This window comes from Neoarius graeffei, chromosome 14, assembly GCF_027579695.1.
Source record: "Neoarius graeffei isolate fNeoGra1 chromosome 14, fNeoGra1.pri, whole genome shotgun sequence".
Lineage (NCBI taxonomy): Eukaryota > Metazoa > Chordata > Actinopteri > Siluriformes > Ariidae > Neoarius > Neoarius graeffei.
Genome location: NC_083582.1, coordinates 54,002,482 through 54,018,392, shown reverse-complemented (window position 1 = coordinate 54,018,392; position 15,911 = coordinate 54,002,482). Strand labels below are relative to the sequence as shown.

The following is a 15,911-nucleotide window of genomic DNA, read 5'->3' as shown; positions in this document are numbered from 1 at the left end:
CCTCTGGTTCAACCTCATCTTTTGAACAGATGGCATCATATTATCCTCAAGCACTCTTTGATATGATTCAGAATTCATAGTTGAATCAATGAATGCAAGCTTCCCAGTCCCTAAGGCAGCAAAGCAACCTCAAACCATAACATTTCCACCACCACGCTTCACATTTGGTATGAGGATCTTCCGAAAAGCCGTTTTTAGTCTGCACCGCACGTGTACTCCTACTGTGGCCAAACAACTCTACCTTTGATTTGTCTGTCCAGAGCACATTATTCCAAAAGGCCTGGTCTTTGCCTTTATCTTAATTGGCAAGCCTATATATTGGCATTGCCTATGTATTATTGGCAAGCTTTAATGTTCCTTTTGGACAGCAAAGGCTTTTTCCTGGCACGCCTCCCATGCAGGTCAAATTTGTCCAATCTCTTTCTGATTGTAGATGTATGCACTTTCACACCAACAGTTGCAAGATTTCCCTACAGATCCAGTGATGAGGTTTTGGGATTCTTGGAGACTTCTTTTAGCATCAGATGGTCTGCTCTGGGGCTGAATTTGCTGGAGCAGCCAGTTCTGGACAAATTGGCAGTTGTTTGAAATCTACAGCACTTGTAGATGATTTTCCTGACAGCAGAATGATTTTTTTTTTAATCCCTTGCCAGATTCATAGGTATCCACAACCTTTTTTCTGAGGTCCTTCGAGAGCTCTTTAGATCTTGGCATGGCGACACCACACACTTCAACAGCAAAGAGAACACCAGACCCTAGATGTCAGGTTTAAATAAGATGGGTTCCACCTGTACCGCCACCTGCAGGAGGTTCTAATCAACAGTGCCTAATCTGGAACACCCGAGTCTAATTTTATGGACTTGAACGTGTGATAAACGTAAGGGTGTCCTTACTTTTTTTTTAAAATTTAAATCATGAAAATGACTACAAAATGTCAATTTTATGTGTTGTTTATTGGGGTATATTACCTTATCTGTTGCCATTGTATCAAAGAGAGTGAAATGCTTGCTTAAGTATGTTGAGAAAAGTACGATTTACATGGGATGTACTTGTTTTTTCACGATTATGTTATATAGTTCACCCAAAAAAAAAAGCACCACAACCTTTCATGGTATCTCAGATGAAGTATAGTATTATTTGATAGCTAACTTCTTATTCATGATCATATCACAGACCAAAGGTAGCCGAGTAGATTTTCAGCACCAACCTGAATTACTTCTAAATGCTAGCACAGAAATTTCTTTTTAATTATTATTATTTTTTTAAATGAACAGCTTATCAGTTTTGTATTTATTTGAAAGGTTATTACATTAAAATGGAACAGATTTTTATAAACTATTACAGGAACAATGGCTGAAATGTGATCACCGACATCTCAAAACAAATTCCATGCAGTCTAGATTTCAGTATCTATAACAGGAGAATTTTTTTATTTGCATATATGGAGTCGAAGACCATTCTGATTTACTTATACACACACTTTTCTCCTGTCAACATTATACGAGCTTGATACAGGATACCACAAGCCCAGTGGCATGGTGAAATCTGTTGAAAGAGTAAAAATCTTTAGAATTACAATAATATATAAAGTTCTAACCTTGGAACAAGAAATTAAATTATTTATAATGGTGCTTCAGTCTGCCCAGAGATGACCTGCAGTACAACACAGCCTGATATGATTATACATACACATGGAGTTCATAAATTTTGACGACATTTTACTCGGCTGTATCCTACTTTCTGATTATCATGAGATATCATACTCCTTCAGAGAAGCCTATAATAAATATGGTGGTCCAAGGATCCCAAACTTTTGGCCATTCTGTTTCCCACTATAATGGGACATGGAACAAGGGAGATGAGGACAGGGTTAGAGTAAAAATGTCCATGGTTTGGTCTCAGGGTCCTCTTCAGTAACGTATACGAGCTGTGCCTTTAAGGTGATCCCAGTTGTTGTAGAGGGCGTATAATCCTGACAAGGCTAATCCAAGAAGACCTCCTCTGGCGATTCCTTTTAGTCCACCTAACACAAACGCACAGAAATTAGAAACAAGAGAATGCATACAACTGAAATTGCTAAACATTTACATTAAAAAGCAATCCCTGTATACGCTAGTACTTTTTCTATGGAGAACATCGAGCTGATTTCCACTCACCTGTGGATTTAAACATCATCCCTGTTAACGTGCCAGCAGCTACTGTGTTAATGTCATCTTCTGCTCCTCTGGCCTTTTCTATAGCTACACCAAACGCGCTATACAACAGAGCTGAGGAGAGACAGAGTGGTGATTTCAGTCATGTAGCTTACCATGTGTGCTTATGAAAGTCATATGTATTCTACTGATCTCTTTTTAAAATGCATTGCTTCACGTCCTACCTATTGATCCTAATGTGTTCGCCCATGACGCTCCCTGCCGTGTGACCATGTTTAATATTCTGGAATAACACACACACACAGTTAATGAAGAATGCCTTCAACTCAGCACTGACTGAATGAAGACAGATGCCATGTAACTAAATTAACCCATTTAAATCACATTTCCAGTTAAAGTGAGACATGACAAACCCTGACACAACTGCATACCTTTTCAAAATGATTTTGGCAAAAAGTTGGGTTGATTATTAATTTAAACTCAACTGTTTGAGAATGTTTCAAAGGAGAACTGAAGGCAATTTTTTTTATCATCAAAATTCTAGTTCTCTCATTTTATTAAATATAGGAATGCATTTTTGATAGCTATTTTGTCACTGCTATAGCAAGTTATGACCGGTGAGTGGCCTAGTGGTTAGTGTGTCCGCCTCTCGATTGGGAGATCACGAGTTCTACTCACGGTCGGGTCATACCAAAGACCATCATAAAAATGGTGCCTACAGCCTTCTGGCAAGGCATGCTGCAATACAGATGCGAGTGGGGAGTCAAACTCTTGCAGTTACCAGAGGGCTAGCCCTCCACTGTAACCCTAGCTATGTAATAGGCGAGAGGCCGAGGGCTACGGAAACGGAGATCGGCGCCACATGGCGTGGGAAGGACTTTGATTTGATAGCAAGTCACGCGTGTTTGAAATGTGCTATGTAATATATATCAGTCCATATGTCAAAGCAATGGCCGTAAACGAGATTCGCTGAGACCTGTGCGAGACCTCGTAGGACGGAAGTAAAACGTACAGCGGAAATCAAAGTGACCGACGTCTGCCAACGTTGCCAAAAGACGCGCGCGCCCTCTTTCGAATGCTGATGTAATCAAGCCGGAAGTTTTGTTTGTTTTGACAGCAATCAGGAAAGTTTGAAAAAAGTACGCAGTAATCGGCATTTAAACTCGTTTTTGTGCAATATTTCGTCTGGAAAACAGTTTTCAAAATGGCGGCACCGACACCTGGCTGACACTTCACGTTTCGAAGTCTCGTGAAGATCGCACGGATAAGTGATGCCTGCCGTGGACCAAACGAACTAAATTCAACATGGCTAAAAACCAAATATGTTAATTAAGAAATAAAGCAAGTTTAAAAATGACTTCAGTTCTCCTTTAAGCTATACAGTAATTTGTATTTACTGTCCAAACAATATAGAAGCAACGATAACATTAAATAACCTCATAATTTTGCCATATTTACAGAAATTAAAAAAAAGTGTGCAATATGGATATGTACTTACACTGAGCCACTGTTTTACACTAGTATATTATATTATGTTAATATAATATACCCAAACACAGCAGTTGTTTCTTTATAAAATCATGTGTTATTTCATTCATTGCTCCATTCAGACGCACTTATGTTCTTTCTCAGGAACATAACTGAAGTAAATGGCTCTGATCAAAAAGAGTCACATGAACTCAAGCTAATCATTTAATTTATATTTTGTGACTGGAAAGATTAAAGGTAGACTGCCTTTCAGATTTTAAGTGTAGGTCATAAAAATAATTTTCCCTAACACCCAATTATTTCTGTTTAGTGAACCAAAAGCTACTGAATTTGAATCACAGACTCCCGATTTTATTAGGCTTTTTTTCCTAATAGAACAGCAGATAATTTAAATAAATAAAATAGCAGAGAATTTAGGGCCACGTGGCCCGAAATTCATTAATATGAATTTCGGGCCACGTGGCCCTAAATTCTCTGCTATTTTTTCCTGCTTCACCATAACCCAATTCAAGATACTACATCATGCATCACATGGTGGGCTTTCCCTGTTCACGCTAGGCATTGTGGGATACAAATTTTGAAACGAGAGAAAAAAAAAAAAAACAGAGGACACGAGCGTGCAAATGAAACGTGGAAGACCGACTACAGTAACAGAAAGTGAGAAGAAAAGACGTTACGTTGCGAAGGAAAGGAAACGCAGGACCAAACTAATAAACGGGGAAGCCATGGTCTAGTGGTTAGAGAAGCAGCTCTGGGACCAAAAGGTCACCAGTTCGATTCCCTAGACCAGCAGGAATGGCTGATGTGCCCTTGAGCAAGGCACCTAACCCCAGGCTGCTCTGGATAAGAGAGTGTCTGTTAAATGCCATTCATGTAATGTAAATATCGGCAGTCGGTGAGCACCTCAGTGTGATCAGCTGTTCGTTTAGTGTAACTGTGTCAGTGCACGGTCAAGGTAAGCCTGTGCATGCGCACACGAACTTCCTCCATCTGCCTGGCTGCGAGAAGCGGATGATTTCATGCATATTATTTGCTAGGGAATCCCCTCAAATTAAATAACTTCCCAGAATGGCCTGGTTTTTGTGAGATATTACAGAAAAACATACATCACAATGACAATTTCAGAGGGAACTAAATTTCAGCAATTTTATGAAATCAAAAGGCTATCACACTAAGTAGGTTAAGCTTATTTCAGTATTACATCATGTGATGTGTGCAATGATGTTTGTCAGATTTCCATACTCACTGTACATTTCTGGGTTTTGACCATGCCATATCTCTGGTCTCCTTCAGGCCCAGACGAAGCCCGTTCAATGTTCCGAAAGCAGCCCCTGAAACACATTAGACACAATCCTTCAAATACCAGTGTTCCAGCAGGTGATCACTGAAGAAACGGACCAAACAAAAGAGCATTTCACCAGTCATGCAGGATCCTCCAATGGTGAAAAAGGCTAGTTCAAAGCGGCCTCGAGTTTTGTTTGCTCCCGTTGGCAATATAAATTCATCTGAATCCTAAAAGAAGAGACAGATTTAAAAAAAAAAAAAAAGTTCTCACTATGTATGTCAATGTTCACTTTAACAGGCCTATAAATATAATTTAACTCATTTGCAGTCTCGAAAACATTTAGGCCCTGTCCACACGGCAACGGATTCAGGTGAATCCGATACAATTGTTTATCGTTTCGGCCTGGCGTCCACACGGCACCGGCGTTTTGGGTGCCCCAAAACGCAATCTTTTGAGAACGGGTTCCAGAGTGGAAAGATCTGGCAAAGTTGCCGTTGCGAAGTCGTCTGGATGAGTAGAACGGATTTGTTTACGATGACGTCACAACCACATGACTGTCAGTGCTTCACGCCGGGTAGAAGTGTAACGAACTCGATGCGAGTTGTCAACAAATCCTATAACTTGGTTCATGAAACGCACTTACAAAATATTTTCACTGTGAATATTTATTGTGTAATGGTGCAAAGTGAGAGAGAGAGAGAGAGAGAGAGAGAGAGAGAGAGAGAAAATAGCCCTTAGGGCAGAGTCAATCCCGCCAGCAAAAATAGGGAAAAAAAGGAGCGATCTCGCCTCTTCAGATGTTGGTTTAAGTCCTACAATACATTCCTCAAAAAGGGCGTAGAAGAGCAAATTAATCCATCAACGTGTAGCATTCAATTTATTCCGGACCATTAAAGACGCCGCCTTCCGCGTAGAATCATACGTCATCCTCGCCGCCATATTGGATAGGTCAAAGCGGAGAATAAAGATGCCTCATTCATGTGCTGCGTTTAACTGTACCAACAGGTTTACCGTCCAAACGAGATCACATGGGATTACCTTTCACAGGTGAGACTGGAAAAATACTTTTCATTGTATTTGGTCATTATAATGTAATTTTACGAACAGATTTTCCTGACTTTGTGGCTAATATGAAGTCTCGCGCATAATAGTTTATGCGCATGCGTCCTTACTTCTTCTATTGTTCTGGTGTCTCCGAAGGGACCGTCTTACAGCGCCCCTAGAGATGTGGCATGTGTATTGCATCGTTTTCAGCAAGCGTTGCGTTGCCATATGGACCTGATATTTTACTGATCGTTGCCCATTTGGACGCGATATTTTTTTAAATAACATCTCGTTGCCGTTGTCGTGTGGATGTAGCCCTAAAATGCAGCATAAATAAATATTAATAATAATAATGATGATGATGACAACTGAATACACAAACCTGCACAAGATAGCGAGGGTCAACATTGAGGTAGGGTGAGATCGGGTTCACTCCAGTCACTGAGAATGAAAAGGATAGCATGGCATGGTTAAAACACACATACACAGAACTGAATTTTATCATGTGTCTACATGTTTTGGATGTCGCTAAAGCAATGTCAGCTATTAATAACTGGTTTGACAGCTCTGTTACACGTTACTGGCCATAACAGATCTCCACACATGCAACTACACACTGAATGGATGTCACGGCACCAACAGCACTGCGCATGCACATCACACACTTTACTGCTGATGTTTCAGTCAAGACGAAAATTCTACTCATCACCTGACTTCTCTATGAGCACAAATTTGGATTGTTTTATTTTTTTATAAAATCCTGCCCCTCTCTCTCTCATACACACACTTGTACACTACATGTACCTCATACTTGTCTGTTACTGCTTCCATTAGCTGCTCTTGTCAACAACTGCACTGTAGACCATTCTACTGTTACATTTTAATGACTATTAGTATACATTGCATATATTGTTTTCATTCTTAATCCTGCAGTACAACACACAGTAAAGCACGGGTTCTCAACCTTCTCTACTTTAAGGCCCACCTATTCATACTTGTAACAAGTCGGGGCCCATTTAAAAAGATCCCCAATTATTTTGGCTCATCTATTCTATTAGAATCTAATAATCCATTGTAAAGTGTATTTTTACCCTGTCCACACTAGGGATTTTGTACCGATACGAAACTACTTTCGTACTGCAACACCTGTCCACACTAGCAACTATACCGGTACTGTAGCGGTATAACTGTATCGGTACGAAACCCACAAATGTATGGGTTTCGTACCGGTACAGTATCGGTACTGTAGCGCTTCGCTGTAGTGTGGACAGATGAAGCGGCTCTGTATCGACACAAATGTAATGCGCATGCGCAATGAACCATTCCTACTTCTTCCAGGTTATTCATACAATACAATACGCATGTGCTTTCTAGCTGTAAATAAAACGTCAAAATGGCTCAAAATGACCGTGGAGCTACATGGAGCAAAGAAAGGGGGGAGAAAGGGAGAGGGAGGGAGGGAGGAAGAAAGGAGGAAGAGGGGAAAAGGGAGAGAAAGGGAGGGGAAGAGAAGGAAAGAGGGAGAAAGTGAGGGGGGAGAACTGCCTCGCGCGTTTTATACGATTCGACTGAATAAATGACAACAAAAAGCACACACACGTTGTTTCATCCGCCATATATTCTCGGAAGGAAGTTACTCGGTAACCACGGAAACATTTCGCGCACGCGCATTTCAACTACCGTGAAAGAAAACCGCAAACATTTCTTGCTAGTGTGGACAGATGCACTAAACTGCACCGGTATACTTTGTATCGATACAGTTATACCACTTTCATACCGGTATAAGTGTGAACACAGCATAATGGAATGCAACATCACTCCCTGTTACAGATGGGAGCCCAGGAATTAAATAAATGCAATAAAAACAATTTTTTAGATTGAAGGTATTGTATTTAAAACTGTACAGATGCGCCAGAAGCCAAACCATGCATGCAGGGCATTCTCAGTCAAAAGGGATTAATGATCCAAAAGTGGAGTCTGGTCCATTAACACAAGAACTTATTGCTATGTTTATGTACAGCGAACAAGCAAGTTATTAAAACCAAGAAGTATACACTCAAAAGAAGTGGATATAGAAACCATTCAGTGGGATTAGAGCCTTACACACTAACAAAGAAGGATTTTTCAGAGGAAAGAAAAATTTACTCGCTAAATTTGACATTAGTAGAATAAATTTTGATCCTGTTGTAGCCGGAATTAAATACAAAGACAGTAGTTATTGTGGGGACCCTCTGTGTCTCTGTCAGTCTGGGCTACCGCAGAGTCTTGGCTGGCGGGAATGGCAGAGTGGTTGATTGGAATTAGCTGCACCTGGCAGCTGGCTTTAAAAGCTGGGAACAGCTTGCCCCTAAGACACTCGACTTCGCCCTTACACTTAGAGCCTAACACGCACACACACACTTTCCTCCACGACACACAGACACTCATTGTATCTGTAATACCCTGTCCACACTAGGGATTTTGTACCGATACGATACTACTTTCGTACCGCAACACCTGTCCACACTAGCAACTATACCGGTACTGTAGCGGTATAACTGTATCGGTACGAAACCCACAAATGTATGGGTTTCGTACCAGTACTGTAGTGCTTCGCTGTAGTGTGGACAGATGAAGCGGTTCTGTATCGATACAAATATAATGCGCATGTGCAATGAACCATTCCTACTTCTTCCGGCAATACGCCCGTGCTTTCCAGCTGTAAATAAAACATCAAAATGGCTCAAAACGACCATGGAGCTACATGGAGCAAAGAAAGGGGGGAGAATGGGGGAGGGGGGGAGAAAGGGGGAGAGGGGGAGGGAGGGAGGGAGGGAGGGAAGGAGGAAGAAAGGAGGAAGAGGGGAAAAGGGAGAGAAAGGGAGGGGAAGAGAAGGAAAGAGGGAGAAAGTGAGGGGAAGAGAAGGGAAGAGGGAGAAAGTGAGGGGGGAGAAAGGGAGATTGAGAAAGTGAGGGGGGAGAAAGGGAGATTTGTTTTCTTTGTTTCTTTCTCAACTGCCTCGCGCGTTTTATACGATTCGACTGAATAAATGACCACCAGAAATACAGACTGTACATTGACAACAAAAAAGCACACACATGTTGTTTCATCCGCCATATTCTCGGAAGGAAATTACTCGGTAACCACGGAAACATTTCGCGCACGCGCATTTCAACTACCGTGAAAGAAAACCGCAAACATTTCTCGCTAGTGTGGACAGATGCACTAAACTGCACCGGTATACTTTGTATCGATACAGTTATACCACTTTCGTACCGGTATATATGTGAACACAGCTTTATACATTCCCTTGCTACACCACAATCATTTTCTGACTCTCACTCTGATCCCTACCGGCATTCCACTCGCTCATTGCATTCACTACCAGAAGCCTGTATTCCCTAGACATATCTTCTTTTTTTTCCTGATACAAATAAATGTATTTTGTTAAATTCATTTCTGGTGTTTGACTCCGTTCATGTTTGTAGCCCATGCAAGTCTGGGTTATAACGTTATGTATACTATTAATTAACTTAATGTGAAGATAATTAACAGATAATCAGATTTTAAGGGTTTTTTTTTTTAAAGATTGTCTTTGTTTTTAGACTTTTGTATTTGTAATTATTTGTATGTGTACGTGCACGACCCCACCAGCTCTGCTGATCAACTTATCAGGTTAAATAAAGTGATTCATTCATTCATTACGAGCTGGAAAATTATCCATCTGTTAAGCTCCCTAACATCTCAAACTACCCAGTGCTGCAGTCATTGTTCTACACGGACACACAGATGAAAACCTGGAACAGCATGGAGGAGCACAACTTTTATATGTGGCTGGGTTAAAGATCTGGGGTTCAGGATACTGCAAGATAAATCCTGTGTTGCTTTTGCCCAGGTATGGAGGAATTTCTGGGCTTTTTGTCAACATCTTTGCGATGGTTGATAGGACGCTACAAGTTTTAGTATCGGGTGTAAACAAACCACAGCTGCTCGATTCTCAATCCTCCCTGCTCTCTTCTTCCAGCAGGCATCATGCAGGCATCACAGATCCATAGAATTTACCCACAAACGTATTTATTTATTCTGCACACTGTACACACACGCACTCCCTCTGTGCGTGTGCGCGGGCGCATACGCACGAGTTAAATACAGAGGAGGAATGTTACAAAAATAAAGGCTTGTTCTTAAATTTACCCACAAATGTATTTATTCCATTTTGTGTACGACAAACCAGCTACTGGGTTTGGGACACTACAACATCCTGAACTATTTAGTATCTGGCTTCAAATTTGAAAAAAAATTTGCAGCCCACTAGATGGCACTTCGCAACCCACTGGTTGAGAAACACTGCAGTAAAGTACTGTATGCGATCTGGCATGATGGAATTCATCCACTATTGAATGTTATGCTATTGCTATTACTTGCTTATTGTACTCAACTACTGTACTTTCAACCATCCATGAATACTCCTTATACGCTGCTGTACCATCTACACACACACCTTTATTTTGGTTGCAAGTTTTGTGTATTTTAGGTCTTCGTTATGCTAATTGGAGTTGCAAACCAATTTAGTATACTTTTTCTGTACTTTTATAATGACAATTAACATTCTATTATTATTATTATTATTATTATTTAGTAGTAGTAATAGTAGTTTAATTTTTATAATTTGTTCCTATCCCTAACTTGGGAGACACTTAGGGCGCTTTCACACCGCTAGTTTGATTATTTGGTCCGCACCAGGCAGTAAAATTGTTACATTGTAGCATACAGACTGTGTGTGGTCCGCGTTCACACATGCAAACGAACCAAATTGGTCTGAATGACGTTTTGTCATCTTCCGGTGGAAATAAGCGCCAATTTGGACTTTCACAATGGAGTGACACGTTCGCGCACTCTTTCTTGCGCTGGTCCTTGCTTTTTATATCGTCAACATTACCCCTTTCTGGCAAAATATCCAGTTCCGGAATGAGTCGCGGCTGCAGCTGGAGAACAATCTTCAGATATACTGGATTCGCCGAAGGCGTATAGCACGTCATTTCAGGCAGAGGAGACGCGCTATTTTCACCAATGCTGTCCTGCTGATGATGAGACAAACACCTTTCCAAAGACCCACAAGGTAGGCTATAGTCTGTTAGCCTGTTCTCCCTTGTGTTTGCATCTGTAAGTGCCTGCACTCTGACACAGCTGAAACATCTGCACTGTTGTAATGTCAATTTAACTGAAACTCCTGAGTTGGTCCAGGTTCGCGTTCTCACCAGAGGGACCGCACCAGAGATTGACATTTGGTGCGGAATCAAGTGGGCCGAGACCACCCCTTTTTGGAGGTCTCGGTCTGCTTGATTTAGTGCGCACCCGAGTGCGATTGATGCTTTCACACCGACGAAAACGAACCAAACTAATGCCGCTTTTCCACTACAAACACGGCTGAGTCGGGCTGAGCCGTGCCGTGCTGAGTTGGGCTGAGTCGGGCTGAGCGGGGCTGTTGGAGTTGCATTTCGACTACAACCGCGCTGAACCGTGCTGGCTGGAAGTGGGTGGACACTTTGGGTGGAGTTAGCGAAAGTGGGTGGACGTCACGTGATGTCGTTAAGCAGCGCAAACAGTGACATCAGTCAGCTTTTAAGCGGTAGTCTCACAACCCGGATAGTAAACAATAAACATGGAGGACATGGAGTCATTAGTGTTGCTGGTCTTGGTTCTGTGGCTTGTTGTCACCAACAATGCCAACAGATACTGGCAAGAGCGTATAGATGAGGCGAGGCGCATAAGGCTTCAGAAATTCTCGTAATTCGTAATTCCTCTTCTTCCGGGTTTACGGTGTTTACAGATCCCAGCGTGCTCGCGGGGTGTGTGTGGGCATGTGAGGACACTCCTCCTCACCAATCAGTGCACAGGGGAGTGTCTCCTCACGCCCCCAGCCTCACTCAGCTCGGTTTGGCTCGCTTCAGCCCCACTCCAAAACCGTGCGAGTTTTGGGTGCTAAGCAGGGCTGAAGCGAGCTGAGTCGTGCTGTTTTTTGGTAGTCGAAACGCGAGCCGTGTCGGGCTGAAGTGAGCTGAAGCGAGCTGAAGTGAGCTGAAAAAGGGTAGTGGAAAAGGGCCATAAGAGCTTTTGGTTCGATTGGACTGTTTAGTGCGCACCAACTGCTGCTGGTGTGAAAGCACCCTTACATCCCACAATCATACAACCTCAATGACAAAAAAAGTTGGGACACTGCATAAAACTTAAATGAAGGCAGAATGCAATGATTTGACTTATATTCAATCAGATCCAACAAAAGACAAAATATTTAAAATGTTTAAATTGATAAACTTTATTTTTTATATAAATATATACTCATTCTGAATTTGATCTCTGCAACATGTTCCCAAAAAATTGGGACAAGGGCATGTTTAAAACTGTGTTACATCACCTTTTTTTTTTAACACCACTCAGTAAGTATTTGGGAACTGAGGACACTAACTGCTGAAGTTTTGAAAGAGAAATTCTTCCCTATTCTTGCTTGATATATGACTTCAGTTGCTCAACAGTCTGGGGTCTCTGTTGCATTTTGTGCTTCATAATACACCATGCATTTTCAATAGCGGGGCGGCACGGTGGTGTAGTGGTTAGCGCTGTCGCCTCACAGCAAGAAGGTCCGGGTTCGAGCCCCGTGGCCGGCGAGGGCCTTTCTGTGCGGAGTTTGCATGTTCTCCCCGTGTCCGCGTGGGTTTCCTCCGGGTGCTCCGGTTTCCCCCACAGTCCAAAGACATGCAGGTTAGGTTAACTGGTGACTCTAAATTGACCGTAGGTGTGAATGTGAGTGTGAATGGTTGTCTGTGTCTATGTGTCAGCCCTGTGATGACCTGGCGACTTGTTCAGGGTGTACCCCGCCTTTCGCCCGTAGTCAGCTGGGATGGGCTCCAGCTTGCCTGCGACCCTGTAAAAGGATAAAGCGGCTAGAGATAATGAGATGAGGTTTTCAATAGCAGGCAAGCTGGCCAGTTTAGCACCTGCACTCTTTTACTATGAAGCCATGCTGTTGTAACTCATGCAGAATGTGGTCTGGCATTGTCTTGCTGGAATAAGCAGAGACGTCCCTGAAAAACACTTTGTCTGGATGGCAGCACATGCTGCTCCAAAAACTGTATTTAATGGTGCCAAGTTACCCATGCCATGGGCAGTAACACAGCCCCATACCATCCCAGATACTGGCTTGTGAACTTTGTGCTGGTAAAAATCTGGAAGGTCCTTTTCCTCTTTTGCCAGAAGACACAACATCCACGATTTTCAATTTCAAGAAGAATTCCAAATGTACACTTGTCAGACCACAGCATGCTTTTTGGCAGCATTACTGGATGTTGTTGATAGCTTTCACTTTGCATAGTAGATGTAGCCACAAACTGTTTACTGACAATGGTTTTCCAGAGTGTTCTAAAGCCCATGTAGTAACATCCTTTATATAATCATGTCAGTTTTTAATGCAGTAACACAAGGGATTGAAGGTCATGGGCGTTCAGTGTTGGTTTATGGCCTTGTCCCTTCCATGCAGAGATTTCCCTGGATTCTCTGAATCTTTTGATAATGGTATGGATTGTCGATGGTGAAATCCCTAAATTCCTTGCAATTGTACATTGAGAAATGTTCTTAAACTGTCTGATTATTTATCCAAACAGTTTTTCACAAAGTGGTGAACTTCGCCCCATCCTTACTTGTGAACCCTTTTCACTTACCAATGAACCTGTTCATCTGTAGAATGTTTCAAACAGGTGGTTTTATTTTCAAGCATTTCACAACTTTCCATGTCTTTGTGCTGCATTCAAATGAATATATAGGTCGAAAAGGATCTGCAAATCATTGCATTGTTTTTAAGTTAAGTTTTACACAGCGTCCCAACTTTTTTTTTTTTGTAATCAGAGTTGTAAAAAAAAAAAACCCCACACAGTTTAATAGTTTAGGGTAAGTTCTCTAAACTACAGTGGACATACAGCAGTGAATTGTGGGATTTCATGAGGCACTGAACATTCTCCACTATGCTTTCAGACATCACTAAAAATGTTATGAAGCTAAGGGTTGGTTAGCTAATGTAACCAAATAAACACACAGTTTAATAGAGGGGAAAAAGCCTATACTTACATGGTACTCCAGCTAACGCCGTATTTGAATATTCAGAGGCTCCACCACCAAAAATGCCACCAAATCCTCCTTTATAAGTGTTTGATCCCGGAGTGTTGTTGTCCATGATTCCCACAATGACAGGACAAAGCAAACTAAGCTGATGAGGTGTAACTAATGCTATCGTTAGCTACAGCTAGCTTTGTGAATAAATCAGACAGACTCCTTACAAGCGGTGGTGACAGTGCCTTTCAGAGACTGTATACAGAGACAATAAGTCTCCTTTTCAATAAAAGGCCGAATATTTAATGATATACTTAAATGACACGTTAGTTTTGATCGCCGGTTGTGTAAAACAGCATCCCTGACCTCCACCACGCTGTACTGTCGGAAAACAGAAGGACATCACACTGCCGTAAACTGCTACAGGCGAGATGCGCGACACTACGTATAATTCAGGTGAAGACTGTGGTTAGGTTTAGTCAATTGCATTCTTTGATCTTAAAATAACATTAAGTTCATGAAATATGGCGCTGTGGAAATCTAGGGTCCTCTTTTTTTTGTTGTTGTTGTTACATGATCATTTCTTTCATAATAATTTTACGACACTTCACGACAGTTGGTGGATGACGTAGCCACGCAGACACCAAGCACTACAAAAAGAAGTAGCCCACGGTTGAATATAAGAGTTGAAGCGTAAAACTCTTGGTTTTTTTTTTTTTTAATTAAAAATGGCTCTTACAGTTTATATATTAAGCAGAAATTCATGTTCATTTAATTGCGTTTTACTGTTGAATCTGAATCAGAATCGAATTTATTGTGTTCTCACATACAAGGAATTTGCTTTGGAGATTGGTGCTTGAACCTGAACAGTTAAGATAGAAGAATTAAAAAAAAAAGACAAAAGTAGTTATATAAATAGAATGAAAAATAAGACTTCTCTAAAAATATACTGATTTGAAAAATGGACATATTTAAGGAGTATGTTCATGGGTGGCGGCACGGTGGTGTAGTGGTTAGCGCTGTTGCCTCACAGCAAGAAGGTCCGGGTTCGAGCCCCGTGGCCGGCGAGGGCCTTTCTGTGTGGAGTTTGCATGTTCTCCTCGTGTCCGCGTGGGTTTCCTCCAGGTGCTCCGATTTCCCCCACAGTCCAAAGACATGCAGGTTAGGTTAACTGGTGACTCTAAATTGACCGTAGGTGTGAATGGTTGTCTGTGTCTATGTGTCAGCCCTGTGATGACCTGGCGACTTGTCCAGGGTGTACCCCGCCTTTCGCCCGTAATCAGCTGGGATGGGCTCCAGCTTGCCTGCGACCCTGTAGAAGGATGGAGCGGCTAGAGACAATGAGATGAGATGAGATGTTCATGGGTTGTTTTGAAGCTGTACTGTACCAGAATGTCCAATAATAGGTCACATGATGAAGATGAAGAAGAGTCATGAGATGAATATGTGAGAGGAAGACAATATGTGCAATGGGTGAAATAAATAGCCAAGCTGTACAGTGTGTGCCGGAATGTGCAGTAAAGGTTCACAGAATGAAGATGTATGACATGACCATGAATTGTGCAAAAAAGTCACAGTTCAGAGATGAAGTGCATTAATGTCACAGCTTGAAAGTGTGAGTTTAGAGTCAGTGGGGGTCTCTGACCTTTTGGTTCTAATAGACCGCAACCTCCTACCAAAGGAGAGTGATTCAAAAAGTTTGTATCCAGGATGAGAGGGGTTAGCCACAATCCTTTCCGCTCTCCTCAGGGTCCTAGACTCGTACAGGTCCTGAAGAGACGGAAGGTTGCAACCAGTCGTCCTCTCAGTAGAGTGAATGATGTGCTGTAGTCTGCCCTTGTCCCTAGCAGTGGCAGCAGTG

General features: G+C 41.9%; 1 protein-coding gene across 1 annotated transcript; it reads right to left on the bottom strand.

Moving 5' to 3' along the window:
• Positions 1–1,401: 1,401 nt before the first annotated feature.
• On the bottom strand, positions 1,402–14,578 carry timm23a (translocase of inner mitochondrial membrane 23 homolog a (yeast)). Its single transcript, XM_060940023.1, has 7 exons — positions 14,069–14,578; positions 6,353–6,411; positions 5,060–5,153; positions 4,888–4,972; positions 2,378–2,436; positions 2,157–2,267; positions 1,402–2,023 (listed from the first exon to the last, which is right to left on the bottom strand). Exons 1-7 carry the CDS (start codon positions 14,172–14,174, stop codon positions 1,911–1,913), a joined length of 627 nt encoding a protein of 208 aa, XP_060796006.1. The 5' UTR covers positions 14,175–14,578; the 3' UTR covers positions 1,402–1,910.
• Between the last annotated feature and the right edge of the window lie 1,333 nt (positions 14,579–15,911).

Coding starts and splice junctions, on each gene's coding strand:
- timm23a (XM_060940023.1), bottom strand. CDS start 14,174: ATGGACAACAACACTCCGGGATCAAACACTTATAAAGGAGGATTTGGT. Junction 6,412..14,068: donor GGCGTTAGCTGGAGTACCAT/GTAAGTATAGGC, acceptor TTTCATTCTCAG/TGACTGGAGTGAACCCGATC. Junction 2,437..4,887: donor TCAAAACCCAGAAATGTACA/GTGAGTATGGAA, acceptor GTGTTATTCCAG/AATATTAAACATGGTCACAC.